General features: G+C 33.0%; 3 protein-coding genes across 4 annotated transcripts in view; 1 reads left to right on the forward strand and 2 right to left on the reverse strand.

The window, feature by feature from the left end:
- The first annotated feature begins 365 nt into the window (after positions 1-365).
- Positions 366-815, forward strand: LOC127066209 (coiled-coil-helix-coiled-coil-helix domain-containing protein 1). Its single transcript, XM_050999636.1, has 2 exons — positions 366-489; positions 583-815. Exons 1-2 carry the CDS (start codon positions 366-368, stop codon positions 813-815), a joined length of 357 nt encoding a protein of 118 aa, XP_050855593.1.
- Positions 816-826: 11 nt separating this feature from the next.
- On the reverse strand, positions 827-5,309 carry LOC127066112 (uncharacterized). The gene is made up of 7 exons (XM_050999447.1): positions 2,566-5,309; positions 2,318-2,504; positions 2,121-2,249; positions 1,866-2,051; positions 1,512-1,779; positions 1,219-1,417; positions 827-1,146 (listed from the first exon to the last, which is right to left on the reverse strand). Exons 1-7 carry the CDS (start codon positions 2,666-2,668, stop codon positions 1,061-1,063), a joined length of 1,158 nt encoding a protein of 385 aa, XP_050855404.1. The 5' UTR covers positions 2,669-5,309; the 3' UTR covers positions 827-1,060.
- A 2,839-nt stretch (positions 5,310-8,148) lies between these two features.
- Positions 8,149-18,144, reverse strand: part of LOC127066105 (dual specificity tyrosine-phosphorylation-regulated kinase 2-like) — a 29,595-nt gene continuing 19,599 nt past the window's right edge. The window contains exons 2-3 of one of the 2 annotated variants that reach the window (XM_050999429.1): positions 15,493-16,263; positions 15,158-15,406 (exon numbers count right to left, since the gene is read on the reverse strand). In XM_050999429.1, the coding sequence (XP_050855386.1) occupies positions 15,302-15,406; positions 15,493-16,263 (876 nt within the window). In that variant the 3' untranslated portion in view covers positions 15,158-15,301. Of the gene's footprint in view, positions 16,264-18,144 lie in introns of both variants that reach the window. The other variant, XM_050999428.1, reaches the window with a different exon arrangement.

Below are 18,144 nucleotides of genomic sequence, written 5' to 3' on the forward strand. Positions count from 1 at the left end.
TCGTTAATATAAGTAATTGTAAAATCGAATTAAACTTGTATTTTTATTTTATCAATAATCGATAAAATTTTTAATCGATTTATGATACTTTTGATTTGTTCACGTTGTAATTACGTCATAGGCGCCATCTAGTATCCAAAGAATTTTCACAATACACTTTGATTTTTTGTACTTATTATATTTGTATGTATAACATATCAAATTCTATTGGATTATTACATCATAAAAAGAATTTTTTTTTTCTATAAATGTTAATAAATGATATTTGAATATTACTAATTTCCCTATTAATGTGTTTACAGGTATTACAAGAATATAACCTCAATTCTTTGTAATTGAAAAAATTATTCAAATATAATATAAAAATGAGATTCACTCTTCCTTATTTTAACGGACGGCGTCCTCAATCTGAGAAAAAAGTTCCGTTTAAAGTTCTTAAACCTTTAGTATTAAGTAATCGTGTATCTCATAAAGGAAGTGATATACCAGGTATGATTTATATACATATATATTTTTATTTATATATGTATGATTTTTCAATATATTTTATGATAATTTAATAATAACTTATTATTTTCGCAGGTAAAGGTTGTTTACACGAGTTGACAATACTTTTAACTTGTCTTAGAGAAAAAGAGTTCAATAATTTTGATTGCACAAAAGAACTTGCATCGTTCGAACAATGTAACAAAAAATTTGCAAAATTGAGTAGAGACATGAAAACTCTACGGTCACAAACAATGCCTGTTCCTAATTCAAAAGTTCATTCTTCTAAACAAATCTCCCATTTATTAAATTTATTTCCTACGCAATAATTATAGTTGTATTTATGTTCATTAAGTATCAAATAAATATTTAGAAATAAATCAGGATATATACATTTTTGTATATATTATAGCTTTCTAAAATAATTCCCAAAATCTATTATTAATTTTAGAAAAAAATTCAGAAATATTAATTATAAAAATTGTATTATACATATTTCCATTTCTTATATTAAATAATAATATTAAAAAAGATATTAATTTCAAAAAAGATATATACATATATATGAATCAATTTATTTATTTAATGTAAAACAATTTGAATCATGCTCTTTCACAGAAGCAGCATGCAAACGTTTAATAGCTAATCTTTCAGAATGACCTGTAAAATATAATTACTATCAAAAAATACACTTTTACAATAAGAAATACTTATAAAAATAAGAAAACTTACGAATAGGCTTATTATAGGCCTGATTACCATTAGTAGGTGTAATTATTTGCATTCTATTTAATCGATTTTCTATTCGTCTAAGAGCATGAAAACTTTCTAATTGCTTGTCTTTATAACAGTAATATGTATACAGTAACGTAACTGCACATAATGTTAAACATATTTTTCTTATTGACCAAGTCACATATATTATTTCTACCTAAAAAAAATTATAGAATATGTACATATATTATTAAACAGATATCATCCAACTGATATGATGATTAACTTTTCAAAAAGTTTGTAACTTTTACCTTGTCATGTGTAGAATGATGTACAGTGTTGTCATAATATTGAACTAACATTCTTTCTATTGTAATGTTTAAACTTAGAATTGTAAAAAGTGCAACACGCGCATCTGCAGTTCTTCTAGCTGAACTAAACAATGCACAGAGAATACAACTGATAGTATAATAAATAATTGATTGGAACCAAGATACTTCTCCAATAATCCAATTTTGAAAAGTACGTATATAAGAAAAAATCTCATAGAGTAATTCCTTCTGATCTTTTGCTGATTCTCTAAAATATAACAAGGATTGCATTGATATATTTAAATATTTTAGATCTTTCAATAATATTATTGATTTAATTCTATTGTAACATACTTAAATTCCATAACCATATCATTTACAGTTTCAGATGAAGATTTTAATACATTTCCAAGTTCTTTACCATGATCTAAAATTTCATTTTGAATTTTTAATCCTTCTTTTTGACTCTTCAGCATTGCACTTTGCAATTCTGATGCCTCTAATAACTGTTCCTTCATTTGAGAAGAAACTTTATATAATCTATATTAAAAATTATATTTACTTTAAATAAACATTACAAAGAAACAATTTTATATATTAAATACTCACGATTTAATGGTATTGTCAGTTTCTACTTGCCATGCTTCATAATTTAAAAAAAAACAAATATGTGTTGTATGTGTATAAAATTCATTATATACATTGAATGCTCTATCTGACATTTGATTAATACACTCTCTAAAAAAGAAGTTATAAAAATTATTAAATATGCTTGGAATATATATATACATATATTAAGAAATTACTTTCGAATATCTTCTGATACACTCAAATGACAATCGTAAGAGGTATGACCAGAATCTTCTAAAAAACAATTAGCTAATTTTAAAGCTAAGAGAGAATGTTCATTATCATTTAAATTTTCACAACTATTTTTTATTGATTTAAGTGCATTATACCAACATAATCCATGTTGTGATAAAGATGATTTAGCTGTAAAAAAAATTTATTTAAGAATATATTTATAAAGTTTAGAAAAAATCATGTGACATACTTGTTAACAATGTGTACTGTTTTTTTCCTAGATTTTTTAGAACTTCGCTTCCTTCTAGTGCTAATGAACCATGTATATAAATAACAATTAATACTGCGATCATTTTTATATTTAATTAGATTTGTTAACTCCATGAATTTCTAACACATTCTTCTTCGCACATTAAACTTTAAAACACACAAACAACACACAGAATGTTTATAATTTAATGTTGTTAACAATTTTGAAATACTGATTTAATAAAGAGAGAAATAGAGAGAGAGAATTACAAAGCGTATGGGTATTAAATTTTCGAAAAGACTGAACAAGTAGTTTTGATAACTTCCAAACGTTTTAAACAATCACTTTACGATTGCTTAGATGTAAGACTCTCGTTAGCTTAAGAAAAATTAAATCGTAAAAATATTAGACGAGGTATGAAAAACTTATTTTTATCTATATTGACAAAAAATATATTCGTTTGATATTTATCTAATTGTAACAAACGTTTAAAATAAATAAAATCACTTTAAAACAATCACGTGACAATAATTCGAATGTATCATAACCCAACAGAAAATTTTGCGTTTTCTTATTGGTCTTTATTATATACGGACTAAGGAAATAACCAATGAGCACGTTACAAAAACAATCGTCGATAATTTTTCATCTAATATAAAAAAATTATTAAGTGACACATCCCAATAATAAACATTGTTTTATTTTTAACAATGTTCTCGTATTCTTAATAAATTCCTAATAAACTAGACGATATATGAAACGTTCAATAGATCGAGAACATCAAGATACGTTCATGGCGTCATAGAATACATTTGGCGACAGAAGCGCCACGGTGCGTTAGATTTCATTACTATTTATTTGAAACTTAATCGATCGATATGTTTTTACGAAAGTAAATCCAAAACGCAATACAATTTCTGTTTATTATGCAACTATTAGATTGATTAATAATAGTCGTCGTATTATTATTTTTTCTTCTTACTTAAATAAAGAATATTTTCTTCTTTCCTTTCAATAGTAAAAAAAGTTCGAATAATTATTTGCAAATTTATTAGAGAAAAAAAGGTTCTAACATACAATCTGTGAGATTAGGTACATATTAATCACTCGTAAAATGGAGATCTGTTAAGGTTCCTCGTCAGTGGAAAATATTACACGTATCCATTAGTGTGACTCATTACAGCCAAATCATATTTCTTCCGTACATCGTCACTTCGTTGGTAAAGTTCAAAGAAACTTTAACGGGATAGACGACTATTTAAAAGATAGAACAACGGCAGTTAGTCGAGGCACCATTGGCAAATGGCCAACGTCGCTTGCCATTGAATTCGTACGAACCGAAAATAAGTGGTCGGTACCAAGAGACAGGAACAGTGTCATGGGTTCGATCTCCTTGCTCGCCTCTTAAAAGACCGGTTTACCCACCGACGAGTACGGAAACATTTCGGGATCATTGTTCGAGCGAGAACTCGAGTCTTGTCTCTCTCGTGTGAAGGAAGACGTAAAATATAACGTTTTAAATTCATACATAGAATTAGGTCAACTGATCGAACAATCGAATTTTTTTAAAAGAAATTTAACGACATATTCGCTCGATAATCATTCGAGAATAAAAAATTAAGGTATAAATTAGTAGATAAGGACGATCGAAAGGACAATAGATTCGGACGATCTGTTGAAAAAAAAAAGACGATGTTATTTACTTTAATCCGTCAAAAAGCAACTAGAGACTCATCGTGATCGATCGATCTTTGTATTGGCGATTTGCCGAAGTATCCGTGTGCAAATCATCCACGCTTTGGCTGTTTGACGTCAGAGTCGTAAACCACATCTCGATGGAAGGATTAAAAATACATCCGACCCGGAAAAGTCGGTTGCCAGATAATTGCAGCCTGATCCAATAGAAATTTTTTGAAAATTTTCCATTATACCAGCTACACAAAGGCTCACGTATAATAATATAATAATCATTTGTTTAACATTTATATACAACGTAGAAAATTTTACCTGGTAATGTAATAAATTGTTAAAACTTTTCCTTCGTATTTGCTATTATTTAACTATTATTACTTTACCTGCTTCGACGTTTGTTCAAAAGTTTGCGCGCCAAAGTTTGAACATCGTTCTTCTTCTTAAACAAAAGGATTTTAAATTTCGTAAGAAATAAAATTCGAAGAAATGAACGAAACGAGAAGAGAAATTCTTTTTAAATGTAAAAATGAATTCTCTTCGTGGATATAACACGGCAATAGAATTTATGACCTCGATTTCGAAGGAACATTTTATCCAACGATCTCTTCGCAGAGCGCATTTCGCGCGTTAAGCGGCCATAATTATTATCCAGTTATTTACACACTAATGCGCCCAGAGAGATCATCGTCGACTCGAGTTACGTATTTTCGTGCGAAAAAGCAGCAAAAAGTAGGGAAAAGTGAGAGATGGATGTTTATTCGACGCGAATATCAAGGATTATTAACCTTTAAAAATTATCATCGGATATGAAATTTCACTCCACGGGGTGACCATTCTTTTAATAAATTAAATTTTTAATTGATGATAGTTAACACTGATTTTCTTTTTTTCTCTTCAAACGCTGATTAATTTCTCATATTTTTTCATCTAAATTTTAAATAATAATAATGATAATAATAATAATTTTTACATTCGTATTATTTCTTTTTATCATTTCCTCTGCTAGCTTTTATGAGTTAAAGTCATTTCAACCATCGATATAAAACAATCGTTTTTAATATTACTCTTTAATCGAATCATCGATCGACGAAGTTTCTATCGAACAATGTCATTCTAAAGTGAGACCACCTGTTAGCTAACACATTTTTTTTTCGATGTCTGGAGATATCGACCATTGCACATTTCATAAAAAAAAAAAAAAAATAGATAACTAATATAGTTTGAATTTAAAAAAAAAAAGGAATAATACAATATGCAGAGCGAAAGCAGTATGCTTTTAGGCAATAGAACAAACAGTTCTTGCATGTTTTTAACAATTATTTTAATATGTATTCGATCATCACTGTACGAGTTCGACTTCAATTCGTCAATTCGATTGAATTCGGCTCGTCATTCACAAAAATTTCAAAAGCATCGGACACTTCGTCATAATATTTTACACATCTCCATTATCAATGAAAACACGTCTCGAATCATTTTTCTCTTCTCTTTCTCCCTCTCTCTTTTATTTCGATAATCGGATTTCGGTCTTTCTCTTTTAACAAATTACAACGTGAGAGCGGATAGGACAAACGCTCAAAGAACTTAAGGCATTGGTGTTTGAAATATTTAATATTTTTTTTCTTTTTTATTTTGTTTTGTTTTTTTTTTTCAAACTGTCATAAGCAGCATTTATATTTCGTTTCTTAATCAAGTCGGAGCGCAGTTCCTTTAAAAAGAAAAAAAAAAAACAAGAAAAAAGAAAATTCAGAGATATTCGCGTTTTCGCTCGATGGCGCCTGGCGAGAACGCTTTACAAGTTAATGAAATAAAGGCTTACTGTCTGTGTTCCGGAGAGAATTATTTTGTTTGCATTTTCTTTTAGTACGCATTCTTACTCGTGTCGATCCTTCGAACGATACATACATATTAAGATATTACAATCTGGACGCTGAAGATCGACATAAACGACACAGTTCTCTCATGATCGTTTTCGCAAGGAAAGCAAATGTACGGTTTAAAATCAAACGCAACGACAGCATTTAGCTCCGTTTTGCCTGATTAATAACATTCCTAATTAATACTTATATATAATAATGACGTGTGTATGTACCAGAGTAAGAGATCAAACTTTGCATTGTCACTTAAATAAAAAAGACGAAAGAAAAAAAGAAAGAAAATACAATAAAAGAAAATAAAAAAAATAAAATAAAATAAAATAAAAGGAAATAAAGGAAGAGAGTTATCAAGATAATCTTAAGAACTTAGCTCGTAAATAATATTTTTTGGAGGAGCAGAGTGATGGTGACGATGACGATGACGATGATGACGATGGACGTGTGTATGTGTGTGTGTCTGTGTGTATCTCTTCCTTCGATTTCGGAATTATTGCCGCTGCAATCGATTTCCGACTATTAATAAAATATAAATTGCACGAAGAGATATCGATGCTTTGAGAAAAGCATTTGTTTTTAATTAAACATTAAACCTAATATAATAAGTATAATAAAAAATGTAATACGAGAACGCAAGAAATACAAATAATTTAATAAAATATGTATGTATGTAGGTATGCATGTACGTGTGTAGGTATGTGTATGTGCGTGCACGAAAAACGAGGAAGGACGTTCGTACGAAGGATTTTCTTTTTGCGAAACATTTTTCGTTGTCGTTTGCAGCGGCTATGGCGATGAGAGCGAATGAATTTTCCCAATGATTTTACAGTGAAAATTGTAGGAAAAGTTGTTTGTCGCCATTAGATCGATTAAAAAACTAGGATATACAAAAACGTTATCGTAGGAAGTCAAACGATAACGTTTCAGCAAAATGGCGATTAGGGCTTGTATACACGCAGTGACCGAAGAAACCTGTGTATCAGTAAATATTCCTTAAAGGTTAAATGTTTGTATCCGTAATGATCCGTGTTATGTATAGAATATGTGTATACAGACTATATTCAATACATCGTAACGTATTGTTTATGTGTGAGAGACGCGTCTTGTACTTTTTCCTTTTGTAGAATAATTCTTCTCTTTCTGTTTCTTTTTTTGTATTGTTTCGTTTCGTTTCGTTTCGTTTCGTTTCGTTTTTTTTTCCTTCTTCTTCCTCCTCTTCTTCTTCAACATTACAAACGTTCGTGCGAGTGTTGCGAAATTACAAGTGGCAGCATGCTTATTTCCCTTTTCTTCTTTCGTTTCTTCCTCCTCTTTACTAACTTTTTCTTTTTCGTTTAAATACAGATTTTCCATAGAGACATACTACACATATGCATCTATGTAACTACATATATACACGCTATTGCACGACGATCGAACGCAAATAAAACCGACATATTCGTGCACTGTGAATTTTATCGGAATGTTTATCTTATTCATGTATGTATATATGTGTGTATGTATGTATGTATGTACGTATCGTGTTCTTTGTAAGTAAGTACACGATCCCAAGAAAAACGAAAAAATACAAAGATTTTAATAACTTTGATGTATTGTCATTGGATCCTGTGAATGAGTTTTACTTTAAGTATTTTGCGCCGGTAAGAACGTACTTACATACCACTCATCGAATAGTAACTACTCTCAACCACAGGGATAAAAATGATATATACAAAGTTTCGATATATATATATATATATGTGTGTGTACATATACATATATATCGATTCGATATAACGAGAAAAACGGTAAAAGGTGATACGCGGGCCAATGAAATGCACAGTGTCGGAGGAACGGCTTGACGAGTAATAACGTACAAATATTTCATTATATGTATCTATGTATGTATGTATGTATATATGTATATATAAGCGATGTCGCGTACAAATCGATAGATGTTCTATCTCCGAAAGCGAAGGAACACGAGAGGTAAAATGTGTATTCATAGCTATTTAGCAAAAAAAGAAGAAATCGAACGTTCTCGTTATCGTCAAAAAGAATCGATCGGTATAATACTCCGATTCTTTCTACATTTTTATTTTCCTTTTCTCTCTCTCTCTCTCTCTCTCTCTCTCTCTCTCTTTCTCCTTTTCTTTTTGATCATCCTACTTACAAAACATTTCGAGTACTTTCGTTCGTTCACTTTGTGCCGAATACGAATCTGGGTATAAAGATTCTATACCTGAATAAGTTATATACGTATGTATATGTGTATGTATATATGTATGTATGTTATATGTATGCATTTATGTATGTATGTTTATTTGTTCGTTTGTTGTTTCTTTGTATGTATACATGTATATACGTACGTACGTATATCGATCTCATACATCGTAAAATGAACTAACAAAGGACAACGATCGAATCGGCCATCGATCGATCCAAGCAACATGACGAAGATACACAACAGATAGCAGACAGGCACACAGATCATACATACATACATACATACATACATACATCATACATACAAACACGCGCTCTCACATAGAAAATTCTCTTCGACCTGACTTAGAGAAATGAAGGAGAAGGATTTCGTCGATTGATCGACATTACGACGAGATTAGGAGCAAGTTCACAAGGCAAAGGGGCGCGTTCAACGAACTTTGAAGCACCTCGCCACATATATTTTACTTATGTGTTTATGTATATGTATATATACGTCGTCTATATAACGCGCCACAATTTTTATTCCTAGCGAATAATTACGAAATTCTTAATTATCATACAAACGCCTTATCGCATTGTACATATACATAATTACTATATAGAAACGTGTTACAGTCTCTCGTTTTCTCTATCGCGCTTTATTTTACTTTCTCTTTCTTTCTTTCTTTCTTTCTTTCTCTCTCTCTCTCGTATTTTTCATATCGACGTTTCACTTTCTCTCTCCCTCGAATTCTATCACTCTTATTCACATAGTTATCATATAAGACTATCGTGTAACTAGCTAAAACGTAATATACATACGTATGCGTGATCGACCGGGATATCTTTATTCTGTTTCTTACTTCCGAGTTTTAGTAACATCAATAGTCTTGTCATTGGTACAACGTGGGGAAAACGTTGTACGGCTAGTTTTCCTTTTAGTTCTGCGTTGTTTTATAAAGCATAGGGTATATTATACTCCTCTATTCTTATTTTCATTTGACTTACTTGCTCGCGACGTATGGAGCTTTCTCTTTTTACCGCGAGCTTAAATACGTAATCCTACATATGTATGTATGTACGTAGGTATGTATATTTTTATATAGGTATGTATGTATACGTGTACGTACGTACGTATGTATCTATGTATGTATGTATGTATGTATGTATGTATATATGTATGTATGTATATATTTTCACGTATATATAAAATTATCGCGAGCTTATTATTAACTTCTATATAATTTAATCACAATACCAATTGAATTATTTTTCGAAAGGCAAATTATTTTTTACAGCTCTCTCTTAAAACAACTCTCTTGATGTCTGATCCCACTATAATATATCTTTCTTATTTTTCTTTTTTTTTTCCTTTTTATTATTTTTTTTTTTTTTTGTTACGTCTTCTAGATTATTTTATTATCAACGATGTTTCATAGCATTCACGATTACAACGAGATGTATCCAGATAAAATGCTTTTTCGCGTCGATTCGTTCATCATTTATCGAATTTTTCTTTCTCCGTCGATCGGTGGAAAAGATTTGCAATTACGTATGCTGCTTTTATCGCGTTTCTTCGATCTTTTAAACGGTAAGTATCCTTTTCTGTACGGGAGTACTGCGATAAAAGAAATCGTGGAAGGGGAAATAAAAGTGAAATAAAATAAAATAAAAAAGAAGGGGGACAAAAAGAAATAATAAAAAAAAAAAAAAAAAAAGATTCTGATACGAAACGAAACAAGATTTTATCACATTTCTTACATTCGAAAGCAACAAACTGAACGCAGAGCGGACTTTTCTTTTTCTATTTGCTTCGCTTCGTTGCGAATCAATCGAAGTAAAAAGATCTTAGTACGTCTTTCTTTCGTTCTTTCTTTCTTTCTTTCTTTTTCTCTCTTCTCTCTCATATATGAAATTTATAATTGCATTTTTTATAATTGCATTTTCTTTTTTTCTACTACGAGCATGAAAAAATTCGCGAAAGGAGAAAGGCCGTTTCGCGGATCGAAAAATTATGACCGCGTTTCGCTTCATAAAGGTCTCTCGTGCGAAAGTACGAAATATATTTCGAAAACGGAGATTAAAAGCAAAAAAAAAAAAGGAAAGAAAAGAAAAGAAAAGAAAAACAAAAACGAAGAAAAGAAAAAAGACAAAAAAAGAAATTCCTCACGGTTCGGACAGCTTCATACCTGTAATTATATACACTCTACCTCTAAGAAGATTTTCGATATCAAGATAAATGAAGGACTTCGAGGTCCTTCGAGTGCAAAGCCCGTTGGTAAAAGATTCCGAGAATTATTGTACGTTCGATCGTATGGAGAAAGAAAAAAGAAAAAAAAGAAAAAAAGAGGGAGAAAGAGAGAGAGAGAGAGAGAGAAAGAAAGAGAGAGAGAGAAATGGTTGAACAATGGAAGGAAAAAGGAAAAGAAATTTGCATGCGATTACTTGAGGAATGAAGATTTCATTTCCGGTTTAGTGAGAAAGGAATTCAACGTGAATCGTGGTAATGTTAAATCGGTGATAAATTAAAATGGAATTGACGTGCTTTTGAATGATCTAGTTTCCTTCCCTTTCTCTCTCTCTCTCTCTCTCTCTCTTTTCTATGCACGAAGATGCAAGGAACATGGCGTAAAGATAGAAAAGGAGATGTACATAAGTGCAACGAGAGCACGCACGCACGTACGCAGACGCACTTAGTTGACGTACAACGTTCGTACGCTTCTTATGGAAAGGCGGACGGCGAGCGACTACCAGACAATCGTAACACGAACACCCTCGTTTACCTTGAGTAGGAGTCCTCCCGACCTTGAAATCGTCTGCTCTTATACATCGTACGATATTTACGCCTAAAGCTATCATTTATTATACCTTATTTGGCGTCGTAACGCGTTGCACGAGAGAACTTATCCTTTTTTTTTTCTCTTTTCGATTTCTCTTTTATATATATATTATATATATATATATATATAAAAATAGCAATTTGTTAGAGTAAGGAAATCATTTAAGGGTTTCAAAATAAGAAAAAACGACCCCAAAAAAAGGAATAGGTAAATAGAAAAAGAGAAAAAGAGAGAGATGAAAGAGAGATCATATACATATATTTATATATATATATATCTATATATATATATATATATATATATAATATACATAGAGATCATATATATATATATCGGCAATGATAATCAGCGCGTTGATGTTTGAGAAACCAAGGTTGAAGGTGGTAAACAACGAAGTCCCTAACGTTAATCACAGTATTAATATAATAATAGTAATGATCATGATGATAGTAATATTAATAATAATAGTAATAATATGAATAATAATAATAATAATAACATTAATATTAATAATAATAATAATAATAGTATTACAAGCAACGGAGTTCTGATGATAAGTAATAATTAACTCTCTTCCTCGCGATTCTGCCAATAAATGCTTACATAATATTTTTGTATATAAATAAATCTTGGATACGTGTATATCTGTTTGTATATCTGTACGTGTAAATGCATACGTACGTACTTATATCACACTCTTTACGCACTTTCGAGTTCGTAGTAATATTTTATTGATTGGGATCGCATTTGGAGAAACACGACTTTCGAAAATCCGTAAAAGTCTCGAAAGGAAAATGCTTGTGTGTGTATCTGTATAGTGTATGTGTGTGTGTGTGTGTGATGCGTGATATTGGTGTACCGCTGTACTTCGCTCTGACGTAACTCAAGGTGATCTTGAAGAATGACGAAGGGACTAGGCACGTAAATAAGATAAGCGCCCATATATATATATATATATATATATATATATATATATATAAATTATATATATATATATAAAACAAAAACAAAAAAAAATTCGAGCGATAAACTTATAAAAGAAGTTATTGGCAGTGGCATGTCGATCGATCCTTGACAGACGTCATCACGCAAATTACAGAAAACTATATACCTACTTATTTAAATGCTTGTCAAAGTATCCTCGTGTCACCATAACCGATCCATTTGTTCCTACAACCCACCCCCATTTTACGTTTCTCTTGGGAACTTAACGTGGACGATTAATATTTACCGACCAATTAATTTTCTTTTCCCTTTTTTTTTTGCGCACGACGAATCATGAAAGATGAAAAAGCGCGGATACGATAATACAGTTCGTAAGGAAGAATGCTCGAAATGATCAACGAGTTAGTGCAACGTTTTACGAATACCACATTTTATATATTTTTCTCGTAACCACGATGGCAGCTTTCTACTCTTTCTCGCTACATATGCACATAATAATACGTTATTAAATTTTTGCAGCTTTTTATAATTAGCGTTATAGCGCGATATAACTTATATTTTTATTTCTTTTTTTATCTGATAATATATATATATATACATACAACTCATATATATACGTGTATATATATGTGTGTGTATCTTCTTTACCAATATAAATGACAGTACGGCTTAAATTCCATATCACATAACGTTATCCTGTTCGGTATCAACTTTCGACAACCGAATATCACTCCGTTCCTTTGATTGCCTCGTTGCTCGTTGCTGTCATTGCTAATCATACAAAATAACTCTTTGAAAGCATTCATTTCGACGATGTTATTATAAATATTATCAGAATACGCTTGATCTACATTTCACCAAGAGGAACGTCAAAAAGCAAATAATTTCGATGAATTTCAGACGTAATACAACATCGTATCAAATCGTAAAAGATAATTAGGAAAGAAAAAAATATTGCCAACAAAATGATCTTTCAAACGAACAAAGCTTTTCGATTGAACCTGCTGAATGGTATCGTCGAAACGTTTCTGTTCTTTTTTTTTTTCTATTTTTTTTTCTTTTTTTTTTTAAATATTTTTTCATGAACGAGTATTATCAAGAAAAAGATGTATGGAACACGGTTTTACTTTCTTTTTTTTTTTTATTTTCCATTAACGCCGATGCGTTAATTATCGTTTGTATCGCATTTTCAAAGTCTTTGAGAATAATTTTTTGCTTTTAATTAAAGTAATCATCACTTATACGTTTTCGTTAAGCGGAAGCGTGTACAACTGATAATGCAAGGGCTAGAATGAAATCGACTCAATGTGTATATGTATACGTGCACTCGAGCATTTATAATTTACAAACATGCCGCGATGAATATTCGTTCATCGCTTTTACTCGTGCAACATGTATACGTATAATAAATATTGCATATGAATTGAGCTCTCGTTCGATTATATGGTTATAAAATGGCTCACTTGTTACGCGCGAATAATCATTTAAAAAGCACCTCGAACGTGAACTACTTATCTCGATGTGCTCGATAAAAATAAAGAAGTTTATTAAAAAATTCGAAAATTCAATAAAATTTTCGTGAAAAATAATTTCTCGTGAAAATTATGTAATATAACACACATACAACTTTCTCTTACATTTGTACAAATAAATTATATATATCGTTAAAAACTCTCATATTTTCATAATTTCCTTTCGCCAATATATTATAAATATATAATATAAATATATAGCTATATCTACAATACAATATACACAATTATATATTGTCGATTGAAAAATATTCAAAGGGAAATGCTTCTAACTTTTCCTCGTGTTCAATGATATTCTCCGATATGCAAATTAAAAAGGTCAAGTGTCTCCGATCGATAAGTAGAAAAGTTGAAGTTTCATGGGAAAATTTAACCTTCTTTATGATACCCGTCACGCGAGATTCCTTAAAGAAAACAGTTAAATGATACAGAATATTGTAGAATTTAATTCAGATGAGTATTTCTCCTGACACAAATTTAACCAGTCAGATTTAATGATACACGCCAGAAGAAATTCATTGTACAATTTGCTATACTATACATTCACAGTGTTAGAAACCCTTTCAATCGAGTCTACCCGATCGATTCATCGACGATGTTATACACGCTTGCGAACCCTTCGCATTCCCTGACTTCCCTGGCACAATAACCTCAAAGTCAAGACAATGTAATAAATGTCGATACAAATGAGGTTTCGCACGATACCAATTCACCACGGCAATGCGTATGCATGTATTTATGCGCCTACGGCGGCCTTCCAGCTAGTGAATAACAATCTTTACAAAGGATCCCAACAATGACAGCAGGAGCAAACGTTCGGCGGCTGAACAAAAGAAAACTGAGCACTAGCATACGATACGATGCTAAAAAGAGAAAGAGAGTCGTGCTTTCGTGGATAAGAGCTAGGGATAGACTAGTCACTCCGACGAATATCACGTATTTATACATCTATTAAAATTAAATTTTCTGCCTTAACGATACGATGAATTCAGCGTCACAATTAAAAATCGAATTACGACATCGATAAAATGCAGCGTTATTACACATCCGGTTGAAGACCAATTTCCTACGGATCGAATTAACAAAAAAAAAATAAAATAAAATAAAATAAAATAAAAGTAATGATAATAAAAGAAACGAAATAGGTCTAAAAAGGTTCGAATGTAGGTCAATCTCTCTCGTAATCACTTATCTCTGTAGACACTCGCCTAGAACGTATAGGGCGAGGTCATTCATCGCACAAAGTGTTTGTATTCTGGCAAAGCTTGGAAGGATCGTTAACCTTTCGATTTCACGACCCTTCCTCGTTCACCTTGACGTCAACGTTACCGTCTGCGCACGGTTTCCAAGGTCAACCCTACCCGAAGTTATTAACGAGCATGACGGCAGTGGCACACGTGTGAGCCGACGTCCTCATATTTCGGCGTATCGTCTGAGTTCCTCGATGAACTCTTTACTTAATATCACGCGACTCAAAGCACTCGAAGGACCGTGCGAACTATGGCTGTCGTGAGAAGAGGATCCATGGGAGGAAGATCCATGAGAAGATGATCCATGCGACGATCCGTTGCTTTGATGTTGCTGCTGCTGTTGCAATTGATGACTGGCACCGTGTTGTTGCTGTTGAGATCCAGCAGTACCGACCGAATTCAAGGACTGATGACTGCTAAGACTCGGCTGATGATTCGAGGAGATTGCATGAACCGTAGTTTGAACGGACGTCGTATTGCCAAAAATACCCGACTGGGGATGCCTCGAGTGTATAGTCGATCTGCGACAATAGAAATCATTCAATTGTTGTTGTTGCTGTTGCTGTTGCTGTTGCTGCTGCTGTTGAGGCTGCGGTTTTTGTCGCACTTTGTTTCTGGTCGCTGCAGCGTTGACGTTCGTCGACTGAAGGGTATTGCTCCTAGCAGTGGCCGCTACAGCAGCGACGGCAGTAGTAGTCGTGGTAGTGGCCGTATTTATGGCTGTGGTGTTGATGGTAGTGGTGGTAACCGTGGTGGTGGTCTTGCTACCGGAAGAGGCTGGCGTTCTCAAACCAGTAACGGACGTTCGTGGTGGAGGAAAGTAATCGTCGTTGATCTTTTCCGAGGGTGGCTTCGGTAATCTACGTCGTAGCCAAGCATGCCTGAGTGCCATCCTGGGTGTCATCCTTAGTTTCGGATCCCACTCGAGGCAACCCCTTATGAAATCGATGAACATGAGATCGTCACAGCCTTTCAATGCCCGTTTCCATTCTCTCGAACCTGGTGGCCCACGGAGTTTTCCTCTCCTCGATAGGCCACCACCGAAACGCGCTGTACCGTCTGACAGCGTCGTCACCGTACAGTACCTCGGATAACCTTTCGAACTGATGAAATTTCGACGGCGCTTTGCATTTTCTAGCAAGTAGGCTGGCGGCATACCTAGAAGTTCGATTATGCACGCCAGTTGATCCGCCTCATCTTCACCCGGCAACAGCGGGATCCCAGTGAATAGTTCCGCGAGAATGCAGCCTAGACTCCACATGTCGATCGGCATGCCGTATCCAGCGCCAAGGATCACCTCCGGGGCCCGGTAGAAGCGGCTTTGTATATACGTGTAGACGCGCCGGTTCTCGTAGCAACTCGAGCCGAAGTCTATCACCTGGACATACGAGTGGGCAGTGGTTATTAATAAAGTACACTCCCATAACGATCGCATCGTACGCTTCGTTATTGGACGCTAGCTCATATAAGATATATTACTAGGACACGATCATTATTTTCTTTAGATTATTTTATTATTTTTCTGCGAACTTTTCCTGCGAATATGTTCCGCCATATTTACCGTTCACGCGATCGCGATAATTTTCTCTGTGTTCTTTTATTAATTAAAAACCGGATTTTCGTGATCAAACCTCTCCGAGAATTAAAACATCGTGTAAATGTACGAAACGTCTCTCTCTCTCTCACTCTCTCTCTCTCTCTCTCTCTCTCTCTCTCTCTCGCTCTCTCTCTCTCTCTCTGCGTGTGTGTGTGTGTATAATATTTATGTAGAAAGATGTATATCTAACACAATTTATTATTTATGAGCGTTTGATAACAAACGATACATTTTTATTATTAGTTAAATATTGAAATTTCAATCTAATGATAATTTGAATATTTCGCGACGTCGGTTTAGATTTTCTCATTTACTGACCTAGTTTAATATTTTAGGCAACTACGTTTACTTCGAGCACAGCTAAGACTAAGCATTGGACATTATCCAGAATTATACTCGGTCATCTCTTTATCGGCCCCGACATCCTCTCTGCGTTTATGCACTTATCGCACTAATTGTAATTTGTGATAGTTTGCTATCAAATGTGATCGATAAAAAAAAAAAACACGGAAGAAAAAATGAGAAAAAAAAAAGAATAAAAATCGTACCACGTATTAAAATAAAACAAGAATATTGCGACTACTTGATCTCGGATGTCGATTATATAATAAATTGGCAAAAAGTCAACGTTCTTTTCAAAAATTTTACAAATCCAATTATAACAACAAGGATCGATCGATCCATTTTTATTCCTAACAAGAATACACGCATGCATTTGTTCGACGATGCGTCATCGTCAAAAGAAATACATGTTTAAATCGATTTCAAAAAGATGGGTATCCTACAAGATATTTTTATGGTATAACATTTTTATTGCCACTTCCCTTGGGATAATAGAATGTAGTTAGAAATAAACGTCCCTACGATGTGTAAGTCTATTTGTCTGGATAATAATAGCTTATCTGTGACATAGTTTCAACGATTAAATTTCCCAATATCACTTTACAATATAACTATATAAGTGTACAATGACCGCAAGAATAGTACATTAGAACATTGTTGCGTTTAGTAAGGTATTAATTCCATGGAGGTTTTCCAACTCTATTTACCGCATGAATGCATTTCGCCGTACTAATTACAAATTCGCAACTTTATCCGGGGGAAACACGCGATAGGAATTATCATTCGAATAACAAGATCGGATCGATATAAACCTTAACGATTTTTCTCGAGGGTAACTCGATTTCTCACGAGATTGAATAGATCAACTTTCGGTATCGTTCTGATCGATTCTATTGTGTATCAAACTGTCCCTTTTCATAAAAGGTATTAGAGTCCATCAAACTATGGACGTTTATCGTGTTCTCTGAAATACAAAACACGAGCAGTAGGGTAGATGGAAAAAAAGGGATTGAAAATATTTAACTTGCAGTTTCCCTTTCGTCACGGTACGAGAATAGAGATAAAAAAGGTCATTCCCTTAATTGGAGCGGGTGTTTCGCTTCGAAGGTAACAGGTGGTACTTATACAGGCGGCACTTGACCGTGCGAAACTAATTCCGAGCTCAAAGAGACTCAGGAAAGTCTTCTTAGTTGATGTTAAAAAAAAATTCTGCTAATTCTTCGAATAATTTATATTCTGCTAAGACAATGCCAACAAAATTGTGAGATCTTATTTGTATATCCACGTACCTGTTTGTATACACATACACGCATCATTATA

This window comes from Vespula vulgaris, chromosome 9, assembly GCF_905475345.1.
Source record: "Vespula vulgaris chromosome 9, iyVesVulg1.1, whole genome shotgun sequence".
Taxonomy (NCBI): Eukaryota; Metazoa; Arthropoda; class Insecta; order Hymenoptera; family Vespidae; genus Vespula; species Vespula vulgaris.

What these genes read in the sequence shown, in the direction of transcription:
- LOC127066209 (XM_050999636.1), top strand. Translation starts at nt 366, where the DNA reads ATGAGATTCACTCTTCCTTATTTTAACGGACGGCGTCCTCAATCTGAG. An exon ending in TAAAGGAAGTGATATACCAG is followed by an intron (nt 490 to 582) that starts GTATGATTTATA and finishes TTATTTTCGCAG; the next exon opens with GTAAAGGTTGTTTACACGAG.
- LOC127066112 (XM_050999447.1), bottom strand. Translation starts at nt 2,668, where the DNA reads ATGATCGCAGTATTAATTGTTATTTATATACATGGTTCATTAGCACTA. An exon ending in ACAGTACACATTGTTAACAA is followed by an intron (nt 2,505 to 2,565) that starts GTATGTCACATG and finishes TTTTTTTTACAG; the next exon opens with CTAAATCATCTTTATCACAA. An exon ending in GGCCTATAATAAGCCTATTC is followed by an intron (nt 1,147 to 1,218) that starts GTAAGTTTTCTT and finishes TATATTTTACAG; the next exon opens with GTCATTCTGAAAGATTAGCT.